A 15,447-nucleotide genomic window follows, 5' to 3' on the forward strand; every position below is an offset into this window, starting at 1 on the left:
AACTGGAAGGAAAAACAGGTCTCCTTCAATTGGGCATCTGTTCGGAAGCCCCAGGAGGGGAAGAGAGATGAGAACATACACTTCCTGGACCCAGTCTTGGAGCACAGTACCCTGAGCAACAGGAGATGCGAACAATTCTCCTCGTTAATGAGGATGCGGCTCCTAATCGGTGCATGGAACAGAATGCTTTTGCTTAATAGAGATCATTTCCCTGCCTCTTGCCCAACTCCCCAGCAGTGCCAGCAGCTCTTTGTTTAATGAAAGGTAGAGACTTTGAGTAGTGTGGTGGGATGGGCTGTAGGAGGTATTATTACCCTCATTACTATGATAATAGTTTAATCACAATCAATATTTATGGACATGCACAGAAGCCGTGCAATCAACCAGCAGCCCTGGAACTCAGGGTTGTCATGTTCTTGCCTATGGGCCCTTTCCAGGAAAGTCTGGGCTCTCTCCCACCTTCCCCCTGCCCCTCTGAAGCTCTAGAGTGGTCCTCAAGAGTCATTTCAGAATATCCATGATGGGTACATAGATAGTTATATGTGAGGTCCTGTTTGTGGTAATAGATGAATATCATCATAATATAACACTTTTTGTTTTTCAAAATACTTCCATAGTCATCGTCTGGATTTTATCTTCAGATTTTGGTAAATTATCTTGTGAAAAAGGTAGGGGAGTGTAGGGGCAGCATAAGACAATAGCAGATCCTTTGAAGTCAGACCCACTTGGGTTCAAATCGTAGCTCTACCACTTCTTAGCTGTGTCCCCTGGGGGAAGCAACTTAACCTTTCTGAGCCACAGTTCCTTCATTTGTAAAATGAGAAGACAAGTTCTTATAAGAATTGAATAAGATAGTGTAAAATAGGCATTCAATCATTGGTAAATGCATCTATATTTTTATATATGACCATGTATCAGGTGTTAAATATTTCTGTGTTGTCTATGAGAAAACTAAATAATTTCTTTTCCCAAAGTCACATAGCCACTGGTTGAGAGAGCAGGCGTGAGGGCCCAGACTTGGAATCAAGTATTCTCTTTTGATTATCTGAAATTTTTTTAACACTCGTTCCATTTGATGCTGGCAACTTATGCAAACCTTATTTTAAAACATTTCAATGCTTAACTCTTTTCTTTTGAACATGAACCAAATTTTGAAAGCCAGTGATCATTTTTCTGAGCAATGAACATCTGATGAGCTTCTCATAAAAAAGTTATGGTGTCACAATTTCCACATCTGTAAAAACAGCATTTATAAACTCGAGCCCTCTTAAAAAAAAAAAAAAGTGAGTGCCAATGTGCATCAATGTAGCATTTACAGGGTGCCTAGTGGGCACAGGGCTTCACAACTGGCCAGAAATCCCACTGATCTTTGGCAAGCAAAGAGGACATTTCAGCCCTCAAGTGACCAAGCTCTGAGAATCCATCATGCTGTCTATGATTCCAGACATACTTCAAGGTTTATGTTTTTCTCCATCCTCAGAAAGTGTTGGAAGGGGCTTTCACTGTAATTGTCAGTTGGCCTCAAGCAGGAGCCACTGAGGTTTGCTCAACTGCTCACCCGCACACACAGTCCCAGTACATCCACCCACTGGCACATTCTGTCTCCCCCAAGCAGTCAGTCCCCCAGTTGGCACTTACAATTTATTCATCTTCCCAAGATGCACTTAGAGTATCCAGATTATGTGTTGAGGGAGGTTTTTGCTAGGTTTTGCTTTTGCCATTTGTAGAGGACATGGCTCAGAACCCTGATGTCAGTCAAACAGAAACCTTGAAGAAGTTACGCAGGAGAAGGTCCATTCTTCCTGCAAAATGCTTTTCTGCGCTAGCATGTTGAAAATTCTATCACTTGTTTTGTTCTTTTTTTAATAGCCTTTTATGAAAGAAATATACATGGTTCAAAAATGAAATAGTACAGAGACATTCATAATAATTTTTTGAAAAGCAGCATTTGTCTGTCTACCCCTTTACACCCTGGATCTCTTACCCCAGAAGGGACCCTTTGAAACTATGTTTTTCTCTTCATAGCTCTAAGTACTGTTCTTATATTGCTGTTTCTTGATTTATCAACCTTAGAGATTCACTCCCTGTTGTAATCCACGGAGTTCTAGCCCACTTCACCATCTTCCACTTCCCCTCCCCGCCGTGACAGTTGTAACATTGTGACATTGTGTAGCATTATTGTTCCTCACGGCACCTTTATAACTTTAAGTAATGCCCGGCCACCTTGAGCTCTTGTTTCATCCACGAGTGGAGGCTATTGACACCCATGCCCTTGCCCTTCTCCTGCCTCCGCCTCCTCCAGTGGATCTCTTGTTCTAACTCGGAAATTGAATGACACATCTCTTCATTCTTATCATTTAAAAATGTAAGAACTGTACTTATGAATGTCTCTTGAGTCTATACTAGCACTGTCCGATAGAACTTTCTGCAATGATGGAAATATTCTATATCTGACCTGTCCAATCCAAAAGCCACGAGCCATGTGGCTCATGAGTACTTGAAATGTGGCTAGTACAACTAAAAAGTCAAGTTTTTAATTGTATTTTGTTTTAATTCACTTAAATTTAAGTAGCCACATATAGCTGTTGCATAGTGCAGTGCCAGACCAAGCTTAATACACAAGTCTGATTACCTAGGACAACCTGATTTTCCAGCAGAAATGATAATAATAGCTGACACACAGTTCTTACCTACTATGCCCTGGAAACTGTTCTAGAAACTTAATTAATAACCCAACAACTTTATGAAGAGTATTGTTATCCTCATTTTATAGATGAGGAAAGTGAGGCATGGAAAACTTCAGTCACTTGTCTAGTAAGTGGTAGAGCTAGAATTTGGCCCCATGAGATCCAACTCCAGAGTTTACGGTCTGAACCGCTTCCTTATACTGCCTCTAGTCCACATTAGAAATTCCCACATCTTTCTTCAGATACTTCCAATCTGCTGATCCATGATGTGGTCACGGCTTCTCCCATGTTATGGGCCTGAGCGATGCTTATCGTAATGGCTATTACACTTAGATGTAAACCCTGCCCATCCCATTTCTGCCACAAAAAGAGAGCATAAAAACTGGAGGCTGAGGGAAGGTATGGGCAGATGTAGGGACTCAGGGCAAATTAGCAGAGGGCTTACTGCCCAGTCACAGAAAGGCTGTCCCTTTGTCCGGGTGATTCCAGCAACAGTAGTATAGCAGCCAGCACGTACGGAGGGCTTCCATGTCCCTTCATTATGCCCCTTCATGTGTGTCATCTTCATTAATCTTCACAACAGCCTGAAGAGATACAGATGAGGAGGCTGCAATGAAAGGGCGCTGGGAATGTTAAATGAGGTGGTTCATGAGAAACACTGGAAACAGTGCCTAGCGTAGAGTAAATACTCAGCACATGCTCCCTGTTGCAGTCCTTTTGTCTCTGTGCCACGTCTACCCGCCGGGCCATGCTGCATTGTCTGGTACCTGTGTGAATGGTCTTTATTTCTCTCTAATGTTTTTTCCCTTTCTCTGTTACTATAGTTTTTCCTGGAGCCTCACTTCCAGAGCTCTTATTAATACTAAAATACTAATACCCTTTGTTTTATTGCTTGAGTATTTATAACCTTTTCAAGGTGCGGGAAGTGTTTCCATCCTTCATTCTTCCTAGAACAAACCTGCCTCATACACCACCCGAGAGTCACAGACATTTTTTTAATTCTGGAAGGAATCAAGAGAAAACAGGAAAACACTTAGCCCAGTGCCCTATTATAACACATAAGGATATGAGGTCAACCAACAAGTTAGGCAAGTAGCAGAAGTCAATCAACTAGTTAATGGTCAAATTAGGATTAGAAATTTGTGTTTTTGATTCTTCCCCGACCTCCACTCCACTGTCTCCCATTTAAGCATGTTCTAGTCCAGAGGGCAGAAAACTTCTTCCGGAAAGGACCAGTTGGTAAATATTTTTGACTTTGTAAGCCACATGGTCTCTGTCATAGCTATTCAACCTCTGCCCTTTCAGCATGAAAGCAGCTATCAACAAGATGTAAATGAATGAGCATGGCTGTGTTCCAATAAAACTTTATTTACGTACGGACACTGAAATGTCCATTTCCTGTAATTTTCACATCAGGAAATATTATTCTTCTTTTCATTTTCTTTCAGCCACTTAAAATTGTGAAATTATTCTTAGCTCGTGGGCCATACAAAAACAGGCAGCAGGTTAGAATTGGCCCACAGACCATAGTTTACCAACCTTTGTTCTAGTCTGTTAACTATTGATGGGAACATACTTGGTACAGTCGACTCCCAGCTAACCACAAGTGAATTAAACACTAGTAATAATATTAGCTAATGCTTATTGAGCTCTTACTACATACCAGGCACTGTGTTGAGCACTTGATATGATATCCACCTGTTCAGCCTCAGAAGAACCCTCTGAAGAAGATTCTGTTGCTGTCCTCATTTTGCACATGAGATTATAGAAGCTGTGGGAGGTTCAATAATTTTTCCCAAGGTCATTCAACTAGTAAGTGACAGAGCATAATTCAAATCAAGAGCCGTCTGACCCAAAGACACAATACCTCCCTCAAAGTAGGCTCCCCTTCTCCCAGATCCCCAGTGATCAGTAGGTAAGAAATAGCATTAGGATGACACATCATTTTCAGCATGTCAACAATTTGATGTCATGAAAGAACTCTGCACTTTATAACCAGATTTGGCTTGTACTCTAGTTCCACCACTTGCTGGTTCACCCCTTGAGAGTTGCTTAAGCTCTCTGAGCCTCGGCATCCTCTTCTGTGAAGCGGGGCTGGTGAAATGAGCCTTCCTAGGTTCTACAGTGATGAGTAATTGAACTAATTATACATAAGGTGTTAGCACAGTACCTCATTCAATAAATATCATTAAGGATCAGGTGAAAATCAGGTTGCTTGTTAATGTTTTTATAGCCGAGAGACCCAGGACTACCCAAATCCTGTCCTAGAATATTAAGGAACCATCAGGGACCTCCCCACCCTCCCCACAGTGTCCTCCAGGGAAATGCATGCAATGGAAAACATTAGGAGAATATGAGACAAACTAGCGCCTTATTGAATGTTTTGGTTACCTATTGCTGCATAACAAACTATGGCAAAATTAGTGGCTTAAACAATCATTTTATTTTGCCCACAATTTTGTGGGTCAGGAATGTGGGAAGAGCTCATCTAGGAGATTCTTTGGTTCCACGTGGCTGACTGTGGTCACTCACTTAGCTGCATTCAGCAGGTGGCTGAGCTGGGCTGGGGCTGGATGTCTGATAAATTGATGTGTCTCCATGTGGCTTCTTTCTCCTTATGTGGGGTCTCATTCTACTGATCTTCTCCACGTGGTTTGGGCTTCTTGCAGCATGGTAGTCTCAGGGTAGTCACACTTACAGGGCAGCTGGCTTTCAAGACTGAGCAAGTGGAAGCTGCTAGCCCTTTTCAAGACTAGGCTCAGGACTGGCATGGCATGCTCTCCATCATATTCTTTTGGTCAAAGAAGTCACAGACCAGCCTACACTCAAGGGGGATGGAGGAATAAACTCTACTTCTCAATGAGGGAGTGGCATGCCCATGCAGGGAGCAAAACAATTGATGGCAAGCATCTCTGGAAACAAGCTACCAAATTGTGAACTGGGTTTGGGGCCCACATTCCAATGCAGAGAACTCTACAGTGTTATACTGTACAGTCCAGGGATCTCTTTCTAAGAGGTTAGGTCCGAAAAGTCAGGGAGAAATAGAATCAGAGAGAGGATCTAGACCACAACCTGGCACAGGGCCAGCCAAGAAGAGAAGAAGTAAGATGACCAGACCTCTCACTGCAGAATAAGTCACACGCTGTCACCTGAAGTATTCTAACCATGAAACAGAAGCACCGTACTTAAGTGTGAGGATATTTGAGGTTTGATGAGCCCACCCACTAGCAAGCATAGCCCAACCAGTGCCCTGGAACAAGACCAATCAAATCAGCCGCTTCGGAAGTGGAAGGAAGAGAGAGTGTAAAAATAATAGCCAACACTTATTGAAAACATACTGTGTGCCAGGCCCTGTGCAAAGGGTTTCACGTACTTTAACTCACTTAATCCTGAACATGCACTAAATGAATTAATCCAGGTCAAATGCTTAGAATGGTTTCCTGCACATCTGTCTTTATTATTAATCCATACAACTACCCCGTGAGGAGGTATTATTGTCCTTATCTCTATTTTCCACGGAAGAAGCTAATGCTTAGAGAGATTAATTACCTGGCCCACAGCTGGTGTGTGATAGAACCAGATGCCAGCCCAGGCGTCTGACTCTTGACCCCAAGCTCTTACCTCTACACTGTACTGCCCGTGATGTAGAGAAACAAGACATCTCTTAAGCTCTTCTCGTAGAGGCAACAAACACCAGTTCCTTTTGAATTGATAGTGCCTGGCTGCACTTTTCTTAAATATCCCTTTAAGAGTTTTATAACTTAGAAACCAACTTCAGGAAAGCACTAGAAACCTCTACCTTGGGTACTCTACCTTGAGTAAAGAGTTCCATACTCAGAAATTCATTCATTCAACACATTTTTATTGAGCCCCTACTATACACCAGGCAGTATAGATACTGAGGAGAGAGAGAGAAGTTATATCATTCCTTAGGACCTACATTCTAGATGTGAGGATGGTGACAGATGATGAAATTCAACTAATAGAGATAAAATTATTTTATGGATAGTAGTAGCACTAATTATCATTTTTACATACTAAACTGTCTCAAATCTCAAAAAAAAAATCCAGATCTCTAAGATGGATAAGGGTTAGAGAAGTGCATAAAGGAACAAAATAGCATCGTTATCCTTACAGTAGAAATTTCAAAAGCCAAACATGGAAGTAAATTTTGCTGACCCCTTGAAATGGTGGTGTGGTCGGCGGTTTCTAGGCAAAGGCAGAGAAATCAGCTCGGAGCTCTTGTGAAGTCAAAGAGGCAGGGGTGGAGTCAGCTCGTGCAGAGAATCAATCGTTTCCTTGGTTGGTTTCTTTTTAGGAGACCATGGGGAGAAAGGAAGACTCAGGCAGTCACTAATGCACTGGTATCTGTTCAGATTTCTTTTTTCTTCCATCTTTGAGTCTTACCCACCAGATTTCTGTTTGCAAAAAGGGCTTAATCCACTTTTTTTTTTTGTCTGTGCATTGATTTAATAGTAGCAAACCCTGAGGTCCTCGTGGTCTGCACCTGGGTTGCTTTTTCCCCTAATGAAGCAAGAGAAGTGGTTTAAGCCCCCGCCGTGCTCCCTATCAAAGCTACACAATGATTAACGCAGGTCCCCTTATTAGGACCAGGCAGAAGAAAATCCCTTAGTCATCAGCATTGTGAAATCCCGGAATGGTGAGTGTTCAATGAAAAGATTACCTTGGGCACCTGAAAAATAATGGAAGAGCTCAACAGAGAAACCATTAAGCCTGTCGACGCTCACTAAGTCAGGTGGAGGGTCGAGGTAATTAGCTGGGACATTCAGGCCAGAGAAACTGTTTTGGACCTTCTGCCCTGACTGAGTCAGTGCAGATAATTATTCAAATCTCTCGTACCTTTTTCCTGGAGAAGCCGTTTCAGGTTGTGTCTACACACAAAAGAAAACAAGACTTAAATATGACTGGTCATTCAAAGTGGTTTGATAGGTGGTTAGTTTTTTTAAAACTGAATAATAGGCAGCTTAGGGGATGTGCGGTCTAAAGTTGTAACTTATTAGCTGTGTGACTTTAAGCCAAATTGCTTTATCTCTCATAGCCTCAGTTTCTTCAACTGTAAAATAGGAATATTAATAGTACCACCTCCAAAGGCTTTGTGAGAACTAAATGTAATAAAGGCAGTATTCCTAACTTGTCACCTGGCAAGGAGTGATCTCTCCAGAAATGTTACTTACAGTTACAAATTGTTGAATGGACGTGACTCCTTCCGAGTATTTGGACTCATTCTGTGTATTTAGACATCATCTAAGAAAGGGGCCAGGAATCAAGGAGCAAATGCCTTCATCTACAGCCCCTAATATGGCACCTCATACATAATAAGCGTTCTCTGCTTCGGGCAGAGAAACTGTGAAAACATGAAGAAGTTGCTCACTGAAAGCTTGTCTCTCTCCCTTCATCCTCGGTCTCCATCAGCCTCTCCTATTTTGTGTCTCTTTTTCTAACCTCCTTTCCCAGAATTGGCTCTGTCTGGGAGGTTGAGTAGAGAGGCTCACGGATACTGCTAGAGAAGGAGTGTTCTTTGTCCCATGAGAGGGACGGTCAGAATGCAAGGATTCTCAGGAAGTGAAGTCACAGTTTTTGCCTCTCCCTTGAGAGCAGATAGTCCCTGCTTAGAAAGGGTGCCAGACTAGGTGTCTGGGGCAAACCCCTTCCCTCACCCTCGTCTCCTGTGCCCCAGGGCACCATGGCTTGGTCCCAGAGAGTAGTAGGTATGTTTTATTGAATATAACTGAGCACACTGGCCTGGGGAATTGCCCTCTCACTCATGCCTAACTCAGCCATCCTGAGTTAGGGAACAGAGGTCTTTGCTGCCTGCCTCAGTGTTTGAGGGTGATTTCTCCAGTGTGTAGGGTGTTTGCAGAATTGGAAGAAAGTGCATGAGACTGAGAATCACCTCAAATACCTGCTGGTAACCTGGGGAGATTCCAGCATCCTTTTTATGGCAAGAAATCGCCTGTGGGCTAGAAGTGGGAAGTAAAACTGACTGCCATCAGGATGAGGAGCGTGTATTTTATCTCTATCAAGTAGCCAATATTTCTAGTAATCGATAAGAACAGGTACCTTTAGTATCTTTTACCATGGGCCCAGCACTGTTCTGCACATTCTGTGGATTACCACATTCAGTCCTCACAGTATCCCTTTGAATAACATTTTTATTGTCCCATTTGCAGAAAAGTTAAGTAACTTGCTCAAAGTCACCAAGCTAGAAAATGGGCAAAGCCAGACTTCTAACTCCGTCAATCCTGAGCCCATCCTCTTAGCCACTTCACAAGGAAGATGTCTTTTAAAGTTAAAAAGAAAAGAAAGTTACATAGATACACTTTTGAGAACTATTGATGGTAAAAAATACGTAATGACAAAATTCTATAAAATAGGTAGTACTTTTAAAGAAATTTTTTTTATTCATCAAAACAACATCTACATATAATGGAAAATAGTCTTGTGTATGTTGTAAGGCCTGTTGTTTATTTGATCTAGAGACAGTGCCTGGTGTGCTCTTGGATATTCTGGCCCTTGGCAATAATTCCAAAGCCCTAGTGAGTTGGGAGGATCTGGTCCTTCCACTTTACTTAGAGTACAGCTAGCAAAAAGACATATTCTTATGAATGCTTGAAAGGAATGTGATGCTTAAAGGTAACACTGTTGGCATTAGGGAGGAAAGGATTCAGGGACTAGAGTTCTGACCCTGGCTTTGCAAGTTTATTCACTCTGCTGTATCTCAACATGTCTACTATGAAAAATGGAACCAGTGACAGCTTCCCACCTCTTAAGGAAACTAGAATCCGAGAACAAGAAGCAGCCTTGGAGGTCGCCTGTCCCATGTGGAAAGGCTCACGTCCAGAGCATCCTACATAGCCTCTGCTTGAGCCACACCAGCGAGGAGGTCTCAACCACCAGAGATGGCCAGTGCCTACCTGGACTCAGATTACTGTTTGGACCTTCTTCTGGGGCCCTGTTATTTTACTCATTCATCTTTATTCCATGCTCTAGAACCACCATGAAAAAGTCCAATCTTCCTACATTGAAGCTCCTTTATTAACTATATGAAGATTGTCCTTTTCTTTGCCATTAGCCCTTCCTCTTCCAGGCAAGATATCTCTGTCTTCACTTTCCTTGTAGAAGACACTTCCAGACTCCCCTGTATCCTCACTGTCAACATCCTTCTTAAAGTTCAATGGCCAGAACCAAAAATGGTACACCACATGTTTCTAAATACTAATAGGACTGCAGTTTACTCTGAGCTTTTTTTTCCTGTTATTATGAGATGGGAGGAAGATCAATAAGACTAAGTGCAAGTCAGCAGTTCACAGATAAAGAAACAAGCCTAACAAACTGAAGGCTGGTGCATGTAGGACAGTGGATGGTTTTCATTCATGACACAGAGCTTATCTCATCTTCCCAAATTGCCTTGAAAGGAATAGAACTTGATTGGTGTCATTCTCCAAATTGGAACTGCATGTTAGTGGTAAATGGAGAGTAGGCGTGTTTAAAGGTTGATCATTTCAGCTGTAGCAAAACTTCTACCAACTGCCAAGCACTAACTCTACAGAGCAAAGGAGGCAATTTCTAGCTGAGAAGAATTATTTTGCCAGCACTTGCTCTGACCACTGATGCTTGAATTCCTCATACTTTCCATTATTGGTGAGGAGATCAGGAGTTCAAAAGGAAAAATATGGGCTCAGGATACCTACATGTGAGTCCTGGCTTCTCTGCCTTTTGGCTCAGAACATGATCAAATAAATTCTTAAATTCTATGCGTTGTGATGTTCCAACTATAAGTAGATACAATCAATAGCTCCCATTTTGCAGGGTGGCTGAAAGAAGAAACTGTACATGAAAGTGCTTTGCAAAGTGAAAAAAGTCATACAAATGTTAGGTATTATTCTAAGTGTAGGAGACTTGAAAGAAAGGAAAGACTTTCTTGCCCAAACTAAATTCTAGAACAGGAATGGAGAAGAAAGATTTCAGGTTGGGAATCATTTAGCAGAAATGTTAATTGCACAAAATCTGGAAAGTTTTCTTCTATCCCTTTGATGGCCCAGAGTAGTTTCCTTTGCCCACCAGCCTTTGCAGGTGGTCAGCTCTATGTGCAACTATGCTGGCTTTCAGACTAACTCATGCAATGGCTTCTCAAACTGGTCATTCCTCTGCTTATTCCTCAACCATCCTGAAGCCAGCACTGGGCACTGGCTTGATTTCCTTCTACAACTTTTCCCTGAGGGCCTTTTCTAAGCCAGGTACCAAGTGAGTCACTGAGGAGACAGCCATGAACAAGTTCAGTGGGAGACAGACATTGCAAAAAAATTACTGAATTGCAATTGCAATCAGTGCTGCAAAGAAAAAAATGTAGGGTTCTAAGAGAATCTGTAACAGGTGAATCTAGGAATCATTTTGGGTGCTGGCAATGATTCCAGAAGATAGAATGCATTACCCTCTCAATAATTAATCAATGTGTGTTCAGCCCTTTAAAATTTGTGAATCATTTTCTCATGTTTTCACTTGATCAGGCTCTCAGCCCTGTAAAGTACACAGTATTGTCACCCTCTTTTAGAAATCTAGAAACCAATGCTAAGGAACTTGAAGTGATTATCCTAGGGTCAACTAGTTGTGTCACTTACAGAATTTCTGACTCTGTCTCCTGGATTCTTTCCACCCCACCCTATTGGTTCACTGGCTTCTCTCCCTTGAGAACTGACATTTTGATAGGTGCCTTTGAGAAAAGAGCAATAGGGAAAAACACTCCCCTGAACACTTTCCTGGGAGACATGTGGGTAGAGGTTGTGATTCCCAATATTGGCCTCAGCCAAATGGCAAGAGGAAGCCCACCTGAGATGTGAAAACACATCCTAACTGCTTTGTGTGCATCGCAGTCTTTGTAGTTGCCAACAAATGGGAACTCCTCTCTGACCCCAAATGTGGCCCCTCTGTCTTGCCTGTGGCTAGAGGAACCTGTGTGACCTGAGTCAAAATGAAACACATAGAATAGCAGATGTGCTCCCATAGGTCTTATTCCTTGAACCCAGCTGTTCATTGACTTCTTACAGCACCCAGAGTCCACTCAGATTTACTTATGAATTTATCACCTTAGCTACCATTTGTTCCATGCTTATTATGTCCCAGGACTTGATGCACATTCACCCTTATGTCAAACTCCTGAAGTAAGCACTATTAGTATCTCCATTTCACAAATTAGACAACTAAAGCTCAGAGAGATGAAGTAACCTGCCCAAGGTCACCCAGCTTGTATGTTGTAGAGTCAGAATTTGAATCCAAGTCTCACTCAAATTCCACACTCTCGAACACTATACTCTACCACAATCCATCTCCAAAAACTGAAAATAGCTTCATAACCACTTCCTGCACTTCCCTTCTGGGTATTTTATTATTTAAAACCAGGTGACACAACAGCAGCCTTGGGATAGTTCTGAAAGCCTCTGGTACCCTCCCAACTCCCACCCACAGACACCTATCTCCCTCTGAGTTAAGGATGCCCATCCCTCCTCTTGAAGAGCCTGAAACTGAGAACTGAAGATGCCATTAGGACAAACCTACAGCCATATTACACAAAGACCCAAAGTCCAAGAAGTGACAGCAGCCTCAGTTTCTTTTCTGGGCTGGTGAGCCCTCCACTAGTCAGTTTGGGTTTAGCTACGGTCATTTTCCTCCCTTTTCAAGACAGGGAGGAAAATGCACATCTTCCACACAGAAGCAGAATCTCAGTCAGTAAAACCTCACTTGCTTGCTTTCTTCTCTGTTCTTTCTTTTCTCCCTCCCTCCCTCCCTCCTCTCTCTCTCTCTTTCTCTCCAAAGCAGTGCTATGGCTTGGGGAAAAAATAGCAAAACAGATTTTATTTTTTAGTACCTTTCTATGTTTCCTGGTCAGCTCCATGTGCCAGCATATTGTTCTAACTCTGCTAGTGCTACAGCATTGAGCTGTGAACAATTAAACATAAACACCAGCCTCACTGCCATCCTCTTCTTCCCTCCTTAGGTGAAGGCAGCTTCCAAATATGTGGATGTACCCGTGAGTATTTGAAAATTGTTTCTGTGGGGTTTTTTTGCTTCCATGAAAATTCTGAGGGTGCTGTTTTCATTAGTTGCTGTTCAATTGTATATTCCTGACTTTAATCACCAGAAAAGGGAAGCCAAGACTATTTCGTGGTAAAGTTTTGTTGAGATGAGAAGAGGGTATGGCTTCTTTCATCAGGAAGAGAGATCCTGTTTGAGGGTAAACCCGGTTCACTTTCATTTTCCTTGGTTTCGCTGGTATGTTTCATTGTTATCTTTCTGCTCACCTCGCCTCCAGCATGCACACCTTGGGAGTAGCTCGGTGAGCTGGAAATTTGCACAAGGGTGCCAGTATTTTTTAAAAACAAATAAATTCTGAATTTGTTCATTTTGGGGTCAATTCTGCAATTGTTTTAAGGAAACCTTACAAAACTGCTTATAATTAGTGCAGACCTCATTAATGAAGAGAGCTCTCAAAGTTCACAGATAAAGCCCTCGAAGTTGCCCAAAATTTACATTTAAATTGAGGTTAAGGACTACACATGAATGCTAGAGTGTGGGATTACCTGTGATAAACCAGGATACATTTATAGACAGACTTTGCCCTGCCTATTAGCAAAATAAAATTGGAGAGATTTAAATATATTCCAATAAAGGGGAAAAGAAAATGATTCTGTTTCTCCATTTCTAACAAAAGAGGTATGAGTCTATTATAAAATATTAAATTTAGAGAGCTTATCTCAACAGCCACCAAGGGTCTTGTACTGAACGTTTCTCATTCTGAACGTGGTTAAGTACCCTCCTTGTTCAAATACTTATTTGTTAAAATTTGTTTTTTTCTAAAAGGATTTATATTAACATTTAAATTCATTTCCCCAGGAAGCTAAGTGTGTAATGGTTTATTGGCTTATTTCTCAAAGGATGGCAAAATGGAAAATTGGAGTGAATTTAGCATTAGCATATATTTTGTTTGTTTAATGAGAGAATGTACAATCAATAATTGTGCTTTGAATTTATATAATACTTCTCATCGAGGGACCTCAGACTCCTTCACGTAGATAGTGCTTATAATGGAGAAGAGAAAAAACTCACATAATGCAGCAAGGAGAGAAGTTAAGTAATTTATTTTTCCAACCCCCAAAGTATAAACTTTCAGTTCACAGGGAACAAACTACTCAAATTCTCTGGGCCTGTTTCTCCCTCCTTAAAATAGAGACAATAATACCCAAGTCATGGGTTTGCCATGCAGATTAAATGGCACACATATATGGAACATTCCTCACCATATCTGGCACTCACTGGACATTTCAGAGGCAGGAGCAGGGCACAGTGGGGAGAGAGGTGACACCCACACTCTATGGCACAAGAGGGGAGGGGGATGAATTTGCTGACATCTGCCCTGGCCTGCACTGGTCTTCAACAGTAAGAGAAATTGAAATTTGAGGCTCCCAACCCAAAGATCTGGTGGCTGAGGTCTGTTTTCTATAGATCTCAAAGCAGAGGGGAGAGCTCACCAGCAAGGCTGGAACAGGTGACTGGTAGGCAAGACCCAAATATCTGGAGAAATTTCATCTGGCAATTGGCATTGGGGGGAGGTCAAAAAGTCAAATATGGGCAATTTCATGTGGTTCAACCTAATTTCTGCAAGCCAGGTTTAGATTTATTGTAAAGATGAGGAAAAAAATGGACTCTACATCAACATGAAAGGTACCCTGATCTGTAGTCATTGCATGTTTATGGATGAATTCTGCTGTATCAGAAGCCTTTCTCAGCTCTGAGAGAACAAAAATGAATTAGCAGAGTTTCTACCCTCTAGGGAGGCAGAAGAAAAAGATGCAGTAGGTCCCAAAATGTGGTACAGTTACCACTGATGATATACAATATGATAAGCCAAACCTTATATAGCACTCACTATGTGCCAGTCACTGTTCTAAGCACTTTACATTTAATCTTCACGACAACTCCGCTTTAAAGGTGAGGAAACTGAGGCACGGAGAGGTTAACTTGCTCAGGGTCCTACAGTTGGTAAGTGGCCGAGCTGAGATTTAAACCAACGCTCTTAAACACTCTGCCATCTGCAAGATGATTTTAGTTAGTACATAGACAAACATCTTTGTTTGGGTAATTGAGTAATTATTATGGTAAGTATTAGAAAAAATATGAGTAGTCCATCAAACCCATGATTTCACCAATTATTATGGCTTAGGACAAAGCTAAACTTTAAAATTAAGTTGATTAAAGTAGATTTTTTATAGCAAATAATATTATAGTAATATTATAATAGAGGTTTTAGTAAATATATTTTAGAAAATAATAGTGCATAATACACATATGTGCTATATGTACCTTGTTTACATATAATAATAGTAATCATTTACTTCTCGAAACAACCCTGTGAGGGGGTAATATGATCATCCTGTTTCACAGCTGAGGAAACTGAGGCACAGGGAGGTTAAGTAGCATGCCCAAGGTCACCTGGTGAGTAAGCAGGAGTGAAAAGTGCTAGCAGTTTGACTATATAGAGCTTGCTGGCTCACAACAGTCACTTGTGTGACTTTCTTTCCAACTCTGCCTTCAGTGGGGGCACATTGGTAGCTCAAACACAGCCATGGAGGGAGCGTTTACACCATGGAAATGGGCAAGCACTACAAATCAAGGTTTTTTGTTTTGTTTTGCTGTCTGTGCTTTTTGTTTTGAAGAGCCAGTTTACCAGCACAGCAGGAACTATCAC

The 15,447-nt window shown here is 41.7% G+C and overlaps 1 protein-coding gene across 1 annotated transcript in view; it reads left to right on the forward strand.

Moving 5' to 3' along the window:
- The window catches only part of CADPS (calcium dependent secretion activator), a 433,248-nt gene that overhangs the window by 377,549 nt on the left and 40,252 nt on the right, over positions 1-15,447 (forward strand). Inside the window, exon 28 of the mRNA XM_046679760.1 lies at positions 12,700-12,732. Within this exon, the coding sequence (XP_046535716.1) occupies positions 12,700-12,732 (33 nt within the window). The remainder of the gene's footprint in view (positions 1-12,699; positions 12,733-15,447) is intronic.

This window comes from Equus quagga, chromosome 1 (assembly GCF_021613505.1).
Source record: "Equus quagga isolate Etosha38 chromosome 1, UCLA_HA_Equagga_1.0, whole genome shotgun sequence".
NCBI lineage: Eukaryota > Metazoa > Chordata > Mammalia > Perissodactyla > Equidae > Equus > Equus quagga.